Raw genomic sequence first — 20,067 nt, 5'->3', positions numbered from 1 at the left:
AGAGAGAGAGAGAGAGAGAGAGAGGGGAGAGAGAGAGAGAGAGAGAGAGGAGAGAGAGAGAGAGCGGGGGGGGGGGGGAGGGAGGGAAGCAAAGAGATTTCTTTCCATAGCTACCGGTTTGTCAAATACAGGCCCCTTCCCCCAAGCGCTTGCCTCCTTGCCGTGTCCTCTGATCCCTCACACCCTCTGCTTCCTCCCATTGCCTGCTGTAGCTTTGGCCTTCTGCCTCCTGAGCGTTGAGAGCCTTTCACCATGCCGCCAGACTAACCTTAACCTGACCAGGAAGGTCATGGCTACTTAAATAAACACTATCTTCAGTTTTTATTTATTTATTTAGTTTTTGGTTTTTTGAGATAGGGTCTCACTCTAGCCCAGGCTGACCTGGAATTCACTATAGAGTCTCAGGGTGGCCTCAAACTCATGGCAATACTCCTACCTCTGCCTCCCGAGTGCTGGGATTAAAGGTGTGCGCCACCACGCCCGGCTACTATCTTCAGCTTTGAGTCTCAGCTCCTCAGCTCATCAAGTACCTGAGAAGTATTACTGCGAGGCTAAGGCACCAGAACAGCAGCCAGCAAACATCCAAAAAGCGCTAGCAGGGCCTGGGGAGTGGCGCAGTTGGTAGAGAGTGTGCACCAAGTCCTGGGTTTGGTCCTCAGCACCTGGTTTTAATTCCAGCATTTGGGAGATGGAGGAAGGGGCTCAGGGATCTGAGATCATACACGGCTACATAGGAAGTTTGAGGCCAGCCTGGGCTAGATGAGATCTTGTCTAACAAAATAAAAACAAAAAGCTGACACTACTCAAGGGGAGCTTCTGAATGTGGGTTCCAGCTCTGTTTTCTCCAACTCACTCCCAGCTCCCCCCCAATCCCAGGCCTCTGAAGCGGGAGCTTTGCACAGAGCAGATGCCCACTGTGGCTCCATGGCAGTCCTCTTTGCTCCCCAAGATGGGAGCAGTCCCTTCCCTTGGAGACAACCCCGCGATCACCATGACCCTCGCCGCCCTACTGCAAGACATGGTCTTTGTTCAATGGCCGGCGCCCCTCCCCTGCCCCTGGGATTGTGAGCTAAGAGGCAGGGGTAAGAGGCTTGGCTGCCAGCTGCACACAAGACCCCGCCTGGGCTGGACCCTCCACCTCACCGGCTGCGGGAAGGAGTGCGGGCCCCACCGCGTCTAGAAATGTCTAATATCCAGGTGAGTATCCTCTGGGTTGCCCAGCGCTGCGCCATCTCATCTTGGGTAGCCTGGGTGTGGAATGAGGCTTGGGCTGGTCTCTGGATGTCCTGGGTGGGGCTAGTAACAGATTCGAATCCTGAACCCAAGAGATCAGGTCCCAGTGGAAGCTGGCTTCCAGCCCCTATGGAAAGGTGCGCAGTAAGAGGAAAGTGAGTGTTCGGGCTGGAAAGTGCACCTCTGTCCTCACCATAGCTGTGCCTGCTTCTTTGGGAAGGAACAGGCCTGGAACCCCTAGCGACACTCTGTTCAGGATCCCCTGAGCTGAGTCCTCCTGATTGTTTTTAGCTCAACACTCATCATGGGATCCCTTTTCCCATTTCCCCACTCTCTTTCCAAACATCACAGGGTCCACAGTTTGTGCCTCTACCTGTGGCCTCCCTGCCAACTTCACTTCACCCTGGGAGCCAGCGCCTCACTGTGCCAACCATGTCCCCCCTTATTCTTGCAGACCTAAGTAAATGTCATCACCTTTTCTTGCCCTGGGGTATGCCCTTGTCAGAATAACTTTTGCTGTACACTCCAGATTCCAGCTTCTTGGGGACTGTCTGGGTATTCTTCTCTCCATTCCCTAAATACAGGGACACCTCATGAACAGACACTAGAAAAGATTAAAAAAAAAAAAAAAGAATGAAATGAAATAATAAGGATTGAGTAGTCGCTGGGTGTGCTGAAGGGGCTGGCTGTTGGGAGTCCCTCTGAGACCAGCTTCTCAGAGGCCTAGGGCAGGCCTTGCTTCTGGGTACATAATGGGAGCCAGTTCAGCCAGAGGCCCCGGGAAGTACTAGATTAACTGCCATTGAACACTTTCTATTGACAGGCTTCATGCTTGGCACAGGGGACCCCAGACTGCACTCAAGTTACGTCTGCTCGAAGAAAGAAGGCAGGAAAGGTAGGCGAAGCCCATACTGAATGCCAAGTGTCACCCGGTGAGCATAAGATCTAACCTTACAGCGGAGGGAGCACCAGGGATGCCAGAGAGGTTCCCTACAGAGGAACACAGCTCAACCTAAGAGCTAAGGAAAGTCCCCAGAAGAGGTTAAGCTGAGCTGAAAGGCCAAGCAGGGCTGGTAGGGAGAGGGCCTCCATGCTAAGGGATGTGAGAGGCAGGCCACTGACCAGATCTGCTTCTGCAGGCCAGGGTTATGCACAGTCTTAGCTGCAGAAGTAAGAACATGGTGCAAGTGCTGGGGAACCATCACTGTGTGCTGTACAAGCTCACTTTGTAGCAGTTCATTTCCTTCTTTGTTTGGGGTGGGTCTGCTGTTCTAGTCCGGGTCTGTTCAGAACCAGGACTTTGGTCCTGCTGTAGACCTGTAAGGGAGAAAGCTTCTCCAGTCACCTGTCAGCCTATGACCTAGGTCCAGCTTTCAAATGATGGCCTTAGGCATATCAGGAAAACCAACATGTGGACTAGGGGGATGTTCATGCTGTGGGGCAGGGCAGATTGGACAGGGAGAGGTCATGATGGTTGTGTGAGTTCATCTGCTCTGCTACTAACCTTTTGCAAGACCTTTTCGTCTTTACCTTGGGTGTCTCCTCCATTGACTTGCTGTCCATCTCAATATGGCAGTGAGACAGCATGGGGAGGATGCGCTTCCGCATTGAGGTCTGTGGGCACAAGAGCTACCAGGATCCTGGGTGCCTCTTTGGACATGGCCTGCTCCTGTACATGGAGGGTAGGTAGGGCTGCCTCCTCCTCCTGCCTCCATCTCCCAAGGCCTGGGATTACAGTTGTGAGCCACCATGCCTGGCTTTGTCCTCATTAAAAAAAAAAAATTATTTGTATGTGTATGGGAAACGATGCCACAATGTGTGTGTGTGGATGGCAGAGGGCAACTTCAAAGTGTCTGTATTCTATCTTTGAGGCAGAGCCGCTGCAAGCGAATGTCACACTAGCTGGCTCTGCTAGTACGCATGTGCCCCTTTACATCAGGTTTTTTTTTTAAGGTATGGTCTCACTCTAGCTCATGTTGACCTGGAATTCACTATGTAGTTTCAGGGTAGCCTCGAACTCACAGGTATCCTCCTACCTCTGTCTCCTGAGTGCTGTGATTAAAAGTGTGTACTATCATACCTGGCTGAATCATGCTTTTTTTCTGATGGGAGGAAAGTTTTTATTTTGGTTTACAGTCTCGAGGATGGCAGAGGAAAACATAGCAGGAGCAGAGAAGCTGGACCTCACCTCCTTGTCACATCAAGTGGACAACAGCACCAGGAAAATGAGCCGAACATTGCCAAGGCAAAGCTGGGCTATAACACACATAAGGCTTTCCTCAACAACACAACTCTTTCGGCAAGGTTCCAATTCCCAAATTGCCACCAGCTAGGGACCTAGCACTTGGAACACATGAGTTTATGGGGGACACATAATTCAAACCAACACACATCACAAACACTTTATGACTTAACTACCGCCTCACCCACTGTTTTATTTATTTTATTTTTTGGTGTTTTCAAGTCATGGTCTCACTCCAGCCCAAGTTGACCAGGAGCTCCCTGGAGCCCCAGTTGGGCTTGGAAGTCTGTGATCTTTCTATCTTAGCCTGAGTTCTGGGATTAATGGCATGTACCACCACCACAACTGGCTTTTTTTTTTTTGAGATAGGGTCTTACTCTAGCCCAGGTTGACCTGGAATTTACTGCATAGTCTCACGCTGGCCTTGAACTCATGGTAATCTGCCTATCTCTGTCTCCTGAGTGCTGGGATGAAAGGCATGCACCATTACACCTGGATCAGGCTCTGTTTTTGTGTTTTGAGACAGAACTATATTTCAGACTATACTGGAACTCACTGTTTAGCCCAGGCTGGTCTTGAACTCAAGATAATACTTCTGCTTTAACCTTCTATGTGCTGGGATTATAAGCATGTACTACCATGCTTAGCTTTTTAAAAAATTATTTAATTTTTTATTGACAATTTCCATAATTGTAAACAATATCCCATGGTAATTCCCTCCCTCCCCCCACTTTCCCCTTTGAAATTCCACTCTCCATCATATCTTCTCCCCCTCTCAATCAGTGTCTCTTTTATTTTGATGTCGTGATCTTTTCCTCCTGTTATGATGGTCTTGTGTAGGTAGTGTCAGGCATTGTGAGGTCATGGATATCCAGGCCATTTTGTGTCTGGAGGAGCATGTTGTAAGGAGTCCTACCCTTCCTTTGGCTCTTACATTCTTTCTGCCACCTATTCTGCAATGGACCCTGAACCATGGAATGTGTGATTGAGATATTTCAGTGCTGAGCACTCCTCTGTCACTTCTCAGCACCATGGTGCCTTCTGATTCATCCTAAGGTCACTGCCATCTGTAAAGAGAAGCTTCTGTAACCAAAAGTGAGAGTAGCATTAATATATGTGTATGAAGTGCTTACTGGGAATTTTGGTGAGCATAGTATGTACTTTTAGCCAGATAGCAGCAGGCTTGGGCTCATGACTACCCTGTTGTAGGTTTTCAGTATCAGGAATATATTCCCTCACATGGAGTGGGTCTCCAGTCAAATTATAGGGTGGTTAGTTTCCCCCATAACAGACATGCCACTATTGCACCTGTTGGCTCATTTGGCCTGGCTGACCAAATATAAGGCTTGCAGTGTCTACTGTTGAGTATCTTCACTGGTGATTTCTCTCTCTCCCATTGAACTGCATGCAGCATGGTTTTTTACAGCTTTCTGTCAGCTGGTCTACATGGAAGAGGTTTTCAACTCAGCTCTAGCAGGGTTTCTCAGTGACCTTGCAGCCCAAGTATGTGGAGTCTTCAACAATAGGGTTTTACCATCTAGTTCTGGTGGGAAACCAAGGACCTTGGCAATGGCCTGTAATATTTTGGAGGCAACAGGGATCTCCCTGGCAACAAGTCACTGAAAGGTATCCCATTCCTGGCACTGAAAATTTTCTAGTAACAATCTATGGCTCCTGAGCGTTGCATTGTCCAAAAAAGCAGGCAAATCAGGCTTTTATGTGGAAGCTGGTGCTGAGGACTTGAACCTGGGTCTGCAGGCTTTTCAAACAAATGTGGTTTTTTTTTGATTTTATGTTTTTTTAAATATATATATATATATATATTTTAATTTTTATTAACATTTTCCATGATTATAAAATATATCCCATGGTAATTCCCTCCCTCTCCACCCCCACACTTTCCCATTTGAAATTCCATTCTCCATCATATTACCTCCCCATTACAATCATTGTAATTACTTACATATATACAATATCAACCTATTAAGTATCCTCCTCCCTTCCTTTCTCTTCCCTTTATGTCTCCTTTTTAACTTACTGGCCTCTGCTACTAAGTATTCTCATTCTTACGCAGAAGCCCAATCATCTGTAGCTAGGATCCACATATGAGAGAGAACATGTGGCGCTTGGCTCTCTGGGCCTGGGTTACCTCACTTAGTATAATCCTTTCCAGGTCCATCCATTTTTCTGCAAATTTCATAACTTCATTTTTCTTTACCGCTGAGTAGAACTCCATTGTATAAATGTGCCACATCTTCATTATCCACTCATCAGTTGAGGGACATCTAGGCTGGTTCCATTTCCCAGCTATTATAAATTGAGCAGCAATAAACATGGTTGAGCATGTACTTCTAAGGAAATGAGATGCGTCCTTTGGATATATGCCTAGGAGTGCTATAGCTGGGTCATATGGTAGATCAATCTCTAGCTGTTTTAGGAACCTCCACACTGTTTTCCACAATGGCTGGACCAGATTGCATTCCCACCAGCAGTGCAGAAGGGTTCCTTTTTTTCCACATCCCCGCCAACATTTATGATCATTTGTTTTCATGATGGTGGCCAATCTGACAGGAGTGAGATGGAATCTCAATGTAGTTTTAATCTGCATTTCCTTGATGACTAGTGACGTAGAACATTTTTTTAGATGCTTATATGCCATTTGTATTTCTTCCTTTGAGAACTCTCTATTCAGCTCCATAGCCCATTTTTTGATTGGCTTGTTTGATTCCTTATTATTTAACTTTTTGAGTTCTTTGTATATCCTAGATATTAATCCTCTATCAGATATATAGCTGGCGAAGATTTTATCCCATTCTGTAGGTTGCCTCTTTGCTTTTTTCACTGTGTCCTTTGCAGTGCAAAATCTTTGTAATTTCATTAGGTCCCAGTGGTTAATCTGTGGTTTTATTGCCTGAGCAATTGGGGTTGTACTCAGAAAGTCTTTGCCAAGACCAATATGTTGAAGGGTTTCCCCTACTTTTTCCTCTAGCAGTTTCAGAGTTTCTGGTCTGATGTTAAGGTCTTTAGTCCATTTGGACTTAATTCTTGTGCATGGTGAGAGAGAAGAATCTATTTTCATCCTTCTGCAGATATATATCCAGTTTTCAAAACACCATTTGCTGAAGAGGCTATCTCTTCTCCAATGAGTATTTTTTGGCATTTTTATCGAATATCAGGTGGCTATAGCTACTTGGGCTTACATCTGGGTCCTCTATTCTGTTCCACTGATCTACATGTCTGTTTTTGTGCCAGTACCATGCTGTTTTTGTTACTATGGCTCTGTAGTATAGGTTAAAATCAGGTATGGTGATACCACCAGCCTCATTTTTGTTGCTCAGTATTATTTTAGATATTCGAGGATTTTGTGATTCCAAATGAATTTTTGGATTGTTTTTTTCTATTTCCATGAAGAAAGCCTTTGGAATTTTGATGGGGATTGCATTAAATGTGTAGATTGCTTTAGGTAAGATTGCCCTTTTCACAATATTGATTCTTCCAATCCAGGAACAAGGGATGTTTCTCCACTTTCTAGTGTCTTCTGCAATTTCTCGCATGAGTGTTTTAAAGTTCTCATTGTAGAGATTCTTTACTTCCTTGGTTAGGTTTATTCCAAGGTACTTTATTTTTTTTGATGCAATTGTGAACGGGAGTGATTCTCTGATTTCATCCTCTGTGTGTTTGTTGTTAGCATATATGAAGGCTACTGATTTCTGTGTATTTATTTTGTATCCTGCTACATGGCTGTAGGTTTTGATCAGCTCTAACAGTTTGCTAGTAGAGTCTTTAGGGTCCTTTATGTATAGAATCATGTCATCTGCAATTTTTTTTTTTTTTTTGAGGTAGAGTCTTGTTCTAGCCCAGGCTAAACCTGGAATTTGCTATATAATCTCAGGGTGGCCTCAAACTCACAGCAATCCTCCTAACTCTTACTCCCGAGTGCTTGGGATTAAAGGTGTGCAGCACCATGCTTGGCTGAAACAAATGCTTTTAACCATTGAGCCGTCTCCCCAGCCAATGTACACATTAAAAAAAATATTACTTATTTGTTTATTTGAGAGACACACATGGAGAGAGAGAGAGGCAGATAGAGAGAATGGTCATGTCAGGGCTTCTAGCTACTGAAAATGAACTCCAGAGGCATGCACTACCTTATGCATCTGGCTTTATGTGAGTAATGGAGAATCAAACCTGGGTCCTTTGGCTTTGCTGGCAAGTGCCTTAATGACTAAGCCATCTCTCCAGCCCCCATGTCTATATTTTTTGGTGCTTGAGTTAGAGCATATGACTTGGCAGAATATTTGAAATGAGTACTGTTCTAGAATCTCTGAAAACTCTTTGATCTTGGGAATCCTTTGCTTCTCTCTCCTGGGCCCCAGGTGAATGCACCAATTTTTATATGAGCCATGTCAAGAGCAGTTCCAAGATGAGTGAATTTTCCTGGAAGGATGTTATTAATGCCTTGTCTCTGGCCAACATGGTCCTAGGGCTCTTCTCTATCTTCTGCAGCGTCAGCAGGTAGGTCTGCAGCCTACACAGCGTGAGGGAGGGGGAGGTGGACTCTAGAGAGTCAGGCACCACAGCACATGGATCAGTTTGGGGACCAGGAAAAGTCCAGTGGCTTACAGGTCAGGAGGCGAGATTCCGGCCACCAGCCTGCCATACGACCTTGGCTAGGTCACATCTCTAGTCCTCAGCTTTCCTCTGTGAAACAGGGAGCTTGCATTATGTACGCAGGGAAAGAAAATGAAAATATACTTTGCCAAAATGTCGCGATGCAGGGAAAACAGCGTTTACAGGGAAATTTATAGCATACATAGTTATGCTTGGCTGAGAAATGAAATGTTTAGGTGATTTCATTACTGTACAGTCATAAAAAATGAATAACCTAAGCTTTTATTTTATGAAACTAGAAAAATAAAAGCAAATTATTTAAGACCAGCCAGCCTAGGCAATTTAATGTGATCCTGCTACAAAATTTAAAAGAGTGAAAAGAGGGCTGGATGTAACTCAGTGGTAGAGGGCTTGCCTAATATGCGTGAGGCTCTAGTTTAATGAAGTTCAAAGTAAACAGAAGAAAAGACAGAATTAAACCAGGATGGCAATTGAGGAAATCAAACAAAGGATATTAACAGAGAAAACCAGAAGCTGGCTTACTGAAACAGTCAAGGATGCCTCTGGGCAAGGTGGACCAAGGGAAGGGGGAGAGAAATATAATTTACAACAATCAGGAATGCAAGAGGGATCATCACTATTGATATTCATAAGATAATAAACAGACACTATGAACAACTCTATACTTATAAACTTGATAGCTTAGATAAAATTAATTTCTTAGAAAACATTAGCAAAATTGTTTTAGCTGGTGCACACTTGTCATTCCAGCACTTGGGAGGTTGTGTCTTAAGACTAGGCTATATAGTAAGACTATATCATAACCTACACAAGGGCTGGAGAGAAGGCTTAGCAGGTAAGACACTTGCCTAAGGACCCAGGTTTGATTTCCCAGTACCCACATAAACTAGATGTACAAGGTGGCACGTGCATCTGGAGTTCACGTTTGCAGTGGTTGGAGGCTCTGGAGTATCCATTCATTCTCTCTCTCAAGTGAAAAATAAAATATTTAAAAAAATTTACACAATAGGTCAACTAAATAGGACATAGCTATTAAAGAAATCAATTAGGCAGGTGTGGTAGCACACACCTGTAACTGTACACACTAGAGGCTGAGGTAGAAGGATCAAGAGTTCAAGGTCAGCCTGGGCCATACAGTGAAATGCTGTCAGAAAGAAAGGAGAGAGGGGCTAGAAAGATGGCTTAGTGGTTAAGGTGCTTGCTTGCAAAGCCAAAGGACCCAGGTTCATCTCCCCAGGATCCATGTAAGCCAGATACACAAGGTGGTGCAGGCATCTGGAATTTATTTATTTATTTTTTAAAAAGGAGATGGGCCAGAGAGGTGGCTTAGTGGGTAAGGCACTTTCCTGAGAAGCCTAAGAACTCATGTTTGAATCTTGAGGCCTCGTGCAGCCAGATGCACGGTGATGCAAGCGTGCAATGTTGCACACGCCTGGAGTTCATTCACAGAGACAGAAGGCCCTGACATGCCCAGCCTCTCTCTCTCTTTCTGCCTTTCTCTTTCTCTATAAAATAAAATAAAATAAAATAAAATAAAATAAAATAAAATAAAATAAAATAAAATAAAAAGACAGCTGGGTATGGTGGCACATGCCTTTAGTCCCAGCACTCAGGAGGCAGAGGTAGGAGGATCACTGTGAGTTCAAGGGCACCCCGAGACTACATAGTGAATTCCAGGTCAGCCTGAGCTTAAGTGAGACCCTATCTCAAAAAAAACAAAAAAATAAACAAAAAGCCTCCAAACAAAACAAAACAACAACAACAAAAAGGACAGAGGAAGGGAGGATGAAAGGATGGAGGGAAGACATAATTTTGCATAAACTCCCCATTTTACAAGAGGGGGAAGAAGTCTAGAGAGACAGTAATTTATTTGAGAAGTCACAGTGAGATGGTGGCAAAGGCTGCTTTAGGACCTGGGAAGACCCCTATGCCATCAAATGTACCCAGGACTTAGAGTTGTAAGAAACGTTGGTGATTACCAGGGGGGGTTAAGCCTAAATTGAGTTTGGGAGGGATGGAGGCATGTATATGTATGTATGTGATGTGTAAGGCAATATATATGAGAAGGGGCATGGAGGAATGTTCTTGGTTGTGCAGGTGTAGGAAGTTTGCAAGGCATGTATGTTGGGTGGGGAGACCTGTGCAGTGGGACCTTCTGAAGAGCCACCTTGTTTGGGTCTGCTTGTCTGCTCCCTAGGAAATCCCACTGTGCTTCCTGGATGCTCCTGATCAGCTTTCTGTTAGACATGGCAGTAGGAACCATGACCAGGCACCTCAACATATGCTGCAAACTTGGTGAGTCCAGGCCTCAGGCCTCTAATCTCTGTCCCCAAGAATTCCCTCTCAACCCACTCCCCATCCTCTTAATATCCAGCAGGCCTTTCTTAGTCACCCCCTTCATTTACATGTCTCTGAGAACAGCAGAAGTAGCCCTGTGGCAGGAGTTGGGGAGCCTGAGATCAGATTCCTGGGCAGGCTCACTCCTCACCCTGTGGCTTGCTCTTGTCCACTTGTCTTTCATGTTCAGCGTCCTATCTTCTCTGACCCTCTGCTTTAACCATTTTCTCTTGGTTTATGTTATTTTACTGAGTATTTTAGTCCTATTTCTATTCGCTACCATATATTATGATTATTGTTAGTTTTATTGTTGTTGTTGTTTTTCAGGTTAGGTTCTCAGTATAGCCCAGGTTGACCTGGAACTCTATAGTCCCAGGCTAAACTTGAACTCACAATGATCCTCCTACCTCTGCTTCCCCAGTATATTGTTACTGTTATGTGGTAACAATTCATTCAGACTTAAATATTTCCTAATTTCTTTACTGTTTATCCTTTTTTATCTTTTGAATGTTCCATTGGGATTGCCTTCATTCTGCATGAAGAATGGCCTCTAAAACTTTATTACTGAAGTGAGGAGACAGGGAGGGCCATTGGAGAAATGAATAAGCCCATGCAAAGCAGCTGGTTTAAAATACCTTGAAATGTTTCCATCTAAGATTTTTCTTGAAGCTGGGTGTGGTGGCACACATCTTTAATCCCAGCACTCAGGAGGGTTGCTGTGAGTTTGAGGCCACCCTGAGATTATATAGTGAATTCCAGGTCAGCCTGGGGTAGAATGAGACCCTACCTTGAAAAACAAAAGCAAGCAAACAAAAACCAGTTCCATAGCTTGATTTATAGTGTAAGGCTTACATGTGGGGTGTTTAGGACACTAAAATCTGGAGGGAAGGACTAGCCAGGCCACAAGGCCCACAGAGGCAGAGCTGAGTGAAGACCCACCAGCTTTGATCTACATACCACCTTGGTGGGGGTGCTATTGCCCTCTGTGACCTCAGGATGCCACTTCTCAGTGCTCTAGCTCCCATCAAAGGCTAGGCTATCAGACTGTGAGTTAACGCTGGGCTTCTGGAGCAGGAACGGACCTGAATGATTTTGCCGTCTTCACCACCTTCGGTCTGGCCTCTGCCCTGCTCCTGGGAGTGGATGGGCCTCTCAATGGATTCCTGGCTATCATCTATGTGCTGACCACTTCTTTCCGCCTGTGTTTTTGTTCAGCTGGTGAGTGGGATCTAGGCTGTTTTAGGACTGTGGCTAGGACTGAGGAGAGCGTGGCCTGGGGCTCACTCATCATGGGGAGTCTGTCTCTCTTCTGTCCTCTTCATGAACCCAGTGCCTGCTGGAGGCTGTGGGCTGTGCTCGAAGAACCCTGGTATGGAGGCAAGGGTCCTCTTTTCTTGCAGCAGCTGTGTTCATCTCTGTGCCATCTTTGGATGGAGCATGTTAATTCGCAGACTCTAGAAATGGAGGTTCCAAAGCAGGAGAAATCATGCAGGGTGAAGGCAGAAACCTTCCTCAGGTCACAGAGGCAGGGAGTACAGACCTTGTACTGGGTCTCAGAGGATGCTTTCAGCCTCGACCAGGGGTGGGCACACCTGGTCTAGTATGGCTGTCTCCTTGGTTTGCACACGAACCCAAACCTGTGCAACAGGTACTTGTGAATAACTAAGTGACCTACAGCTTGTCCCTGCCTCTGCCCCTTGGCCAAGGGAATTTTGTAGACTTGGAAGGGGAAAACCCCAAGTGAACCCCACCCCCACTTCATTTAGGTGCCTTTAGAGAAGGACAGCAGCTAATCCCCATGGTCTTTCTCTGGCAGGAGGACCTTTTTCATACAAGGGTCTACCCTGCCCCTATGCATCGTGTGTTTTGGCTTCTACCTCCCTGCTGACCAAGGGCAACACGTTCATTCTCTGTTGCATGGCCTCACTCATGATTCTGTTCATGATCGACCAGAGCAACTATCCCCATGATGAAATCCTGGAGTCTGAGAACTGGAAGAAAATGGTTTATATGGGAGGTGAGTGAAAATACTGCTGTCAAACATCAGTGGTGGTCAGTTTATTGTTACTGTCATTTACAGTCACACTGCACTTCACACCAGCATGGCCTATATACTTTGATCTGATTCATTTTCCACCACAGAATTCATTGTCATCTGGTATAGTACATATTTGCTAGGTTTTTATTGTATATAATATTAACTCTGTACCATAGAAGCTTTTCTTTGAGTTACAATCCCCTGTGCCTAGAATTGGTAGTGCTGAATAAATATTTAACAAATGTTAATGAATTCAATAGGAATATAGGGAGAACCTACCATGTACTGAGAAGCAGACTGGTAAATTAGACACAACCCCTGCCTCTGAATTTAAAGTCAGATAGAAAGTCACCAGGGCTGGAGAGATGGCTTAGCAGTTAAGTGCCTGCCTGTGAAGTCTAATGACCCTGGCTTGAGGCTCAATTCCCTAGTACCCATGTAAGTCAGATGCACAAGGTGACATATGCATCTGGAGTTTGTCTGCAGTGGCTAGAGGCCCTAGTACACCCATTCTCCCCCTCTCTCTCTGCCTCTTTATCTCTCTCTCATATAAATAAATAAAATATTAAAAAAAAGAAAGTTACCAAACATGTATTTCCTCTCTCCCCACTTTATCTTCCCTTCTACAGTCCTGTCCATCCCTGACATCCCTGCAATATTTGAGCAAAATGTGATTTAAAAATCAAAAATGAGCACTTGCTGGTGAAGCCTAAGGACCCATTTTTAAATCTCCAGATCCTATGTAACCCAGATGCACAAGTTGATGCAAGCACGCAAGGTCGCACATGCTCACAAGGTGGTGCACACCTCTGGAGTTCTATTGTAGCGGCTGGAGGCCCTGGCATACCAATTCTCTCTTGCTTTCTCATAAAAATAAATTAAAGAAAATAAAAAAGAAGTAATATGATGGAGAATGGAATTTTAAATGGGAAAGTGTGGGGGTGGGGAGGGAGGGAATTACCATGGGATATATTTTATAATCATGTAAAATGTTAATAAAAATTAAGAAAATAAAAAAGAAGAAAGAGAGTCACCTAATAAGACCCAGCAGAAATAATTAGAAACAAAATTGAGTGTGGTGACTTATGCCTGTAATTACAAAACATGAGATGCTGAGGCAGTAGGATTACCATGAGTTTGAGGCCAATCTGAGTTACAGGTTAGCCTGGGTTATACTGTGAGACCTATCTCAAAAATAAAAACAAATAAGTGACTGGAAACAGTTTTGATATACTGAGGAAATATAGGATTAATTTAGATTTGCAGGTGACATGATGGGCGGTAAAGGTTCCTTAAGGAAGGGCACTTAAGTGAGACCTGCGAGATGCGTGGATGAGTGGCCAGGTTGAGTAGGACGAAGCTGTCCAGGCAGAGGAAACCATATTTTATGGTGGCTGGGGGAGGCCAGGACTGTTGGAAGCATTGGAAGAGCAGTGTGACTGGAACTTGTGCAGAGCCAGTGACACTAATCAGGGTCAGTATAGTAGGCAGGCTGGGAAGGATTTTGGATTCTATCCTAAAGGCAAATAAGAAGCCTCCGGAGGGCCTAGGCAGGAGGTGATGTGACGAAAGCAGCCGTTTCTAAGCACCACTTGAACAGTGGCATGGACTACCGAGACTGGATGTTCAGAAGTGATGGTGTGGTGGAAATGAAGCGACGTGATAGGACTTGAGATGAGTGGTGGAAAGAGAACTGATATTGTGAAAGAAGGCTAAAGCTTAAGCAGCTGAGTGGCAGGTTCCAGGTCCTAAGGTCCCAGTCACACAGGGGCCCAGAAAGATGTCTCCTGAAAGTTGTCCTCATTCCTTCAAGGAATATTATCAGATTTTCTCTTAAAGTCTGTGCTTGTGAACAAGACAAACTTCTCTGGGGACATGAAGTTTCTTCCATTATTCCCTTCTGGACCTGGTTTAGTCTGTAGTGTTCTTTGTTCTGTCTCCTAGGTTCATACTTATCTGTGGCCAGGTGCTGGCTCCTCCTATGCCTAGAAGGCTGAGGCAGATTAGCAGAGAGGAGAGTTTGGGTCTAGAACTAAACAGACCGAGTCTAAGCTCTAACTTTAGTGCACAGTTGGTGTAGAAACTTGGGCTAATTCTGTACTGTTTTGAACTCCATTTTCTTGACCTATAAGATGAAGTCAAGAAACCCTAACCTTGCTAGTTGTGGACTATAAGTGACAATTCCTAGCTCCATCTCCTCTTCTCCCTCTCCCATCTCACAGCATCAGTTTTTTTTTTTTTTTTTTTTTTTAGACTGCTTTGTTCCTATACATACTACTGACTCTGTCTTCTCAAAAATAAACCATGTGCCAGGCATGGTGGCACACGCCTTTAATCCTAGTACTCTGGAGGCAGAGGTAGGAGGATCGCTGTGAGTTCAAGGCCACCCTGAGACTACATAGTGAATTCCAAGTCAGCCTGGGCTACAGTGAGACCCTCCTTTGAAAAAACAAAAAACAAAAAAACAAAACAAACAAACAAAAAAAACCCCATGCACTTGGTCTTAGCCTTCTGGGTTGCATTTGCTATGTAAGGAATGGAGAAAATTTCACCTCATAAATACATGATATGGGTTAAAACCAGAGCCTACTGTGCAGGTTTCAAAGTGTCTGCTCCTGAGATTTCTCTTGCCTGGGGAGCAGACACTCTCCTTAACCTGGTTTCCTCTTTCCCACAGAACCTCACACTTCTGAGAAGCTGACTATAGCTAGTTTTGGAGCTCTTATGTTATAATTCTGGCTTTAAATACTGTCTCCTTGTCTTAACAGAGCAATGACTATTCTCCAAATATAATATTCCAAAATCCCACACATTTCCTTAACTGCTTTGGGGCACAGAAATGGCCTGTCAGATCACACATTTTGACTTCTTTTATAGAATGAACAATTATCCCCATGGAAATGTTGTCCCATACTCTCACCATTGCTTTTGAATTTTCTGAGGCAGTGTCTGTAGTTTTGAAGGGTCAGACATAAATTTGAATCAGTAATTTATGTAGGTTACTTTCTTTGTTTCCTTATGTGAAAACATGTAATTCTAAATCATAGGAGTGTTAAGTACAAATGAAAGTTTTTGTTTTGTTTTTTGTTTTTTTGAGGTAGGGTCTCACTCTGGCCCAGGCTAACCTGGAATTCACTATGTAGTCTCAGGGTGGCCTCAAACTCATGGTGATCCTCCTACCTCTGCCTCCCGAGTGCTGGGATTAAAGGCGTGTGCCACCACGCCCAGCTAAATGAAAGTTTTTTGAGACGTAAACTCAATCTGAGCTGGAAACTCACTCTAGTCCCAGGTGGGCATTGAAACCCACAACAATCCTCCTACCTCTGTCTTCTGAGTGTTGGAATAAAAGGTATGCGCCACCATGTCTGGTCAAGGAATATTTTTAGTACCTAGCAAAATAGCTAATGCTACTAATTAGGGAGCCCTTGTGCCTTTTGGTGCTGCATCTGAGATTCAAATTGCCTTGGAAGTCCTCAAGACTGTCTCTAGGTTTGGTGATTACAGGAGCCACAACGCTCAGCATGTGCTGTCCTGCTTATGGCTAAGATTGATTAGAGCAAAAGGATATGAAGCAAAATCAGCAGACGAGGGCTGGAAAAATGGCTTAGTGGTTAAGGCGCTTGCATCCAAAGCCAAAGGACCCAGGTTTGGCTCCCCAGAACCCACTTAAGTCAGATACTCACAGGTGGCACATGCATACAAGGTGGAGCACATGTCTGGAGTTCATTTGCAGTGGCTAAGGCTTTGGTGTGACAATTCTGTCTGTCTCTCTCATAAATTAAAAAATCAGCAGACAAAAAGAGTACATGTGACAGAGCTAATGAGAAACAAGGTGCCAGCCAGCTTCCAAGAGTCCTCTCCCAGGGTGACATAGTCTCACTTAATTCCCCCAGCACTGAACTGTGCTAACTCGAGTCAACTGCCAGGGAAGTTCATCTGAGACTCAGTGCTCACTGTTTTTACTGGGGCCAGCCACATAGGCACCCTCTGCCTGGCCCACACCAGACTCCCAGAAAAAAAGCTGGTATTGAGCATAGAACACACACTCGTACAATCTGGGCACAACGAGCCACCCTGATCACTTAGAAAGAGTTTTCTTCTGGAGTGGGTGCTGTAAGCATGTGCCTTCTGTGTTAACTTTTCTGCATAGATAGCCTGATACATTGGCCACTAACTCACGTTAAATTCTAAACAACTGGAGTCAGGTGTGGTGGCGCACGCCTTTCATCCCAGCACTTGGGAAGAAGAGGGAGGAGGATCGCTATGAGTCGGAGGCCACCCTGAGACCGCATAGTGAATTCCAGGTCAGCCTGGACTAGCTCGAAAAATAAACTAAACTAAAATAACTGGAGAATTTCTTTCTTTCTTTCTTTCTTTCTTTCTTTCTTTCTTTCTTTCTTTCTTTCTTTCTTTCTTTCTTTCTCTCTCTCTCTCTCTCTCTTTCTTTCTTTCTTTCTTCCTTTCTTTCTTCTTTTCCGAGGTAGGGTTTTATTCTAGCTCAGGCTGATCTGGAATTCACTATGTAGTTTTAGGCTGACCTAGAACTCACAGCAATCCCCTACTCTGCCTCCCCACTGCTGGGATTAAAGGTGTGCACCACCATACCTGGCTGAGAAATTTTTCTTAGCAGAGGCTTTGGTCAACTCAAATTTATTCTTGCTGTTTCTTAGGTGCCATGAGTGACTGGTGAGGGATGGAAGGGAGGGAGGGAGGGGTAAGAGCTGAGCAAGGCAGCTTCATAAAACTGAATGTTATATTTTTGCTTCTTGCAGGTGTCATCATGCTGTTTTTCTCCCCATTTTCGCTCACTGCCTTTTACTGCCTGATCTGGTCGCTCTCCTACATTTTCTTCCCAGATGTCTTGTGGGGCAAGGCAGCCTGTCTTAAGCTCTAGCTGGGAGGAAACCACAGTTTCACCAACTCCCACTGGCCTCAGTGGGGTCTGCTGCAGCATGGGGGGGGGGCCAAGCCTTGTCTTATCCTCACTAAAAAGTGTTCCTGGTGCCTTGTTGTCATATGTTAGAAGCGAGCACTCTTTTGTGCTGAGCCACAGCAACCCATGGTGGGCCTGGCTACCTTTGCCTCCTTTCCTTGGGGTTCTGGATCCTATGTCGTCCAAAGCTTGAATATGCTATGTACACATATTCATGGAGACTTTTATTTCCAGGCTAAGTTTGAACTAGGTTTGAGTTTCAGCTCTGTCACTAGCTAGGCAACCTTGTATGTTAGAGTACCTTTTTTGGAAAGGAGAGAAATCCCCCTCAATGGGTGCCTCCTACTTGGCCCTGCTCTAGATTAGATATTTACCTCATTAGCAGGGCTGGGAGGCTCTCAATTCTTTGTGTATGTGTGTGTATATGTGTGTGCACATACATGCCATTGTGCTCACCACTGTGTGCGTGTGTGTAAAGGATAACTTTCAGGCTGGTCCTTGCCTTCAACCTTGTTTTGATGCAGGGTCTCTCTCTCTTTCTTTCTTGCTATTGTTGTTTTTTGCTAATCATACTGCAAATTTCTGAGCTTCGCAAAATTCTCCTGTTTCAAACCTGATGGATTATAGAAGCCTGCTACAGATTCCAGCTTTTTATATGAGGTATGGAGGTTGAATTTGGGTATTCAGGCTTCAGCAGCACTTTATCCACTGAGCCAACTTCCCAGCCCCAATTACTATTTTTTTTTATATTCTACATTTTATTTTTAGTTTTTCAAATACAAATCAAAATATATTTTTGTTACATATCACTTTAACAAGCCTGACACTCTTTATTACAAGGTGAATCAACATAGACACTTTTGATATTTCTTTTTCAAAAATGATACATCTTGTTTTCAGCCAAAAAGGTACATGGGTACACAGGCTATTGTTCTTCATTATATTAAGAGTATACCCTCCAACTTAAAATTTGGTCCACTAAAATATATAATTTCTTCCTGTAACAGAAATAAATTAACATCATAGTTGAAAAAAAAATATTTAGTGTAGGCCTCTGAGTGAGCTTGAAATATAAGGTAGGCTTTGTTTCAACTGTATGAAGGAATCCAGAATCTACCCAGAGCCATGTGACAGAACAACCATTGCTTGTTCTGATCCAGAAGGGCAGAGGTGCTTTAGACTCACAACAACCACAGGATCACTTACTCAAAATTAACTATATGATAACTGTAGAACAATCTCTCTAGTTACTCAATGCCTGGAAAGGGAGTTAGAAGTTTAGAACAAGTATTGCAGGAACAATACAAACATGTTTGTAACATTTTGAAGATTAAAGAACATGTCATCCTTTATACACGATGTCTTATGCACGAGTACATTAGTTTCAGGACATGGGGACAACAAAACATACAAAGAACAAACTCTAACTGTTTAGTCTTCCACCATTCTCTTGAGTATTAAACCCAGGCCACCTTTAGCCACTTGCAGGGGTGTCTTTTCTTCTTTATTCTCAATGTAAATACTTGCTCCATGGGACACCAGCAGTTTTGCTTCTTCTACTCTCTCCTCGTCACAGGCTAAGTGTAGAGGAGTGTTACCCTCAGTGTCTTGGATGTTTGTGGATGCTTTGTAGTACAGAAGGATATGAATCATCTTCAAGTTACCCTTGGCTGCTGCCCGGTGCATTCCTGTAGCCTCATAATGGTCCTTCGCATCTGGATTAGCCCCACCTTCTAGTAACATGACAGCAATCTCATGTCTGTTTTTTGAAGCTGCATAATGGAGTGGAGTGCAGCCATTTTGATTGACAGCATTTACTTGTGCACCTTTGCCCAGAAGGGCTTTTACAATTTCATCCCAGCCAGCAGAAGCAGCAATATGAAGAGGAGACCAACCTGCATCATCTTTATCATTCACTGGCACTCCAAGTTGCAGCAAGAATTCAACAATTTCTGTATGTCCAGCGGAGCATGCCCAGTGCAATGCAGTTCTGCTATCCTGGTCAGTTCTGGTAGCCTGGGATTTATCGGCCAGGATGCGCTCCTTCAACTCCTCTAATTTCCCGCTGTAGGCCAGGTTGCAGACCATGAGGTTAGACACACACCCCTCCATTTCGCTTTCCGTGGACTCAAGCACCAACCACCTCACAACACCAGCTCCCGCTGCCAGTAAAGATAGCTAGAGCTCCGCCAATCACTGGCCGTCCTCCCAATTACTATTGATTGTTAAAAATAGGATCCTATAGCAGGGTGTGGTGGCACGTGCCTTTAATCCCAGCACTCGGAAGGCACAGGTAGGAGGATCACCATGAGTTTGAGGCCACACTGAGACTACATAGTGAATTCCAGGTCAGCCTGGGCTAGAGCGAGAACCTACCTTGAAAAACAAAACAAACAAACAAAAAAACACAACACAAAACAAACCAACAAATAAAAAAGGATCTTGTGGCAATACTCGTGCTTGGGAGGTGGAGTCAGGAGGATCCAGGAGTTCAAGGGACACCTTAGCTAGATAGGAAGTTCCAGGCTAGCCTGGGACACATGAGACCTTGTTTTGAAAGAAAGGAAGGAGCGAAAGAGAAGGGAAAGAGAAGAAAGAGGGAAGAAAAGGGGGGTGGAGAAAAAGAAAGAAAAGGGACTGGAGATCAGGGCT

The 20,067-nt window shown here is 44.5% G+C and overlaps 2 protein-coding genes across 2 annotated transcripts; one reads left to right on the top strand and one right to left on the bottom strand.

Annotated features, from left to right (window-relative positions):
• The first annotated feature begins 2,061 nt into the window (after positions 1-2,061).
• Tmem269 (transmembrane protein 269) lies at positions 2,062-17,376 on the top strand. The gene is made up of 6 exons (XM_004670475.2): positions 2,062-2,128; positions 7,852-7,990; positions 10,305-10,402; positions 11,519-11,662; positions 12,261-12,461; positions 17,255-17,376. The coding sequence occupies exons 1-6, from the start codon at positions 2,062-2,064 to the stop codon at positions 17,374-17,376; spliced, it is 771 nt and encodes a 256-aa protein (XP_004670532.2).
• Positions 17,377-18,219: 843 nt separating this feature from the next.
• On the bottom strand, positions 18,220-19,641 carry LOC101607404 (26S proteasome non-ATPase regulatory subunit 10). Its single transcript, XM_012951665.2, has one exon. It carries the CDS (start codon positions 19,525-19,527, stop codon positions 18,847-18,849), a length of 681 nt encoding a protein of 226 aa, XP_012807119.2. The 5' UTR covers positions 19,528-19,641; the 3' UTR covers positions 18,220-18,846.
• Between the last annotated feature and the right edge of the window lie 426 nt (positions 19,642-20,067).

The sequence above is a fragment of the Jaculus jaculus genome, chromosome 5 (genome assembly GCF_020740685.1).
Source record: "Jaculus jaculus isolate mJacJac1 chromosome 5, mJacJac1.mat.Y.cur, whole genome shotgun sequence".
Classification (NCBI taxonomy): domain Eukaryota; kingdom Metazoa; phylum Chordata; class Mammalia; order Rodentia; family Dipodidae; genus Jaculus; species Jaculus jaculus.
Note: the sequence above shows the minus strand (reverse complement) of the source record. Positions and strands in the feature narration are given on the sequence as shown.

Coding starts and splice junctions, on each gene's coding strand:
- Tmem269 (XM_004670475.2), top strand. CDS start 2,062: ATGCTTGGCACAGGGGACCCCAGACTGCACTCAAGTTACGTCTGCTCG. Junction 7,991..10,304: donor ATCTTCTGCAGCGTCAGCAG/GTAGGTCTGCAG, acceptor TCTGCTCCCTAG/GAAATCCCACTGTGCTTCCT. Junction 10,403..11,518: donor CAACATATGCTGCAAACTTG/GTGAGTCCAGGC, acceptor CTTCTGGAGCAG/GAACGGACCTGAATGATTTT.
- LOC101607404 (XM_012951665.2), bottom strand. CDS start 19,527: ATGGAGGGGTGTGTGTCTAACCTCATGGTCTGCAACCTGGCCTACAGC.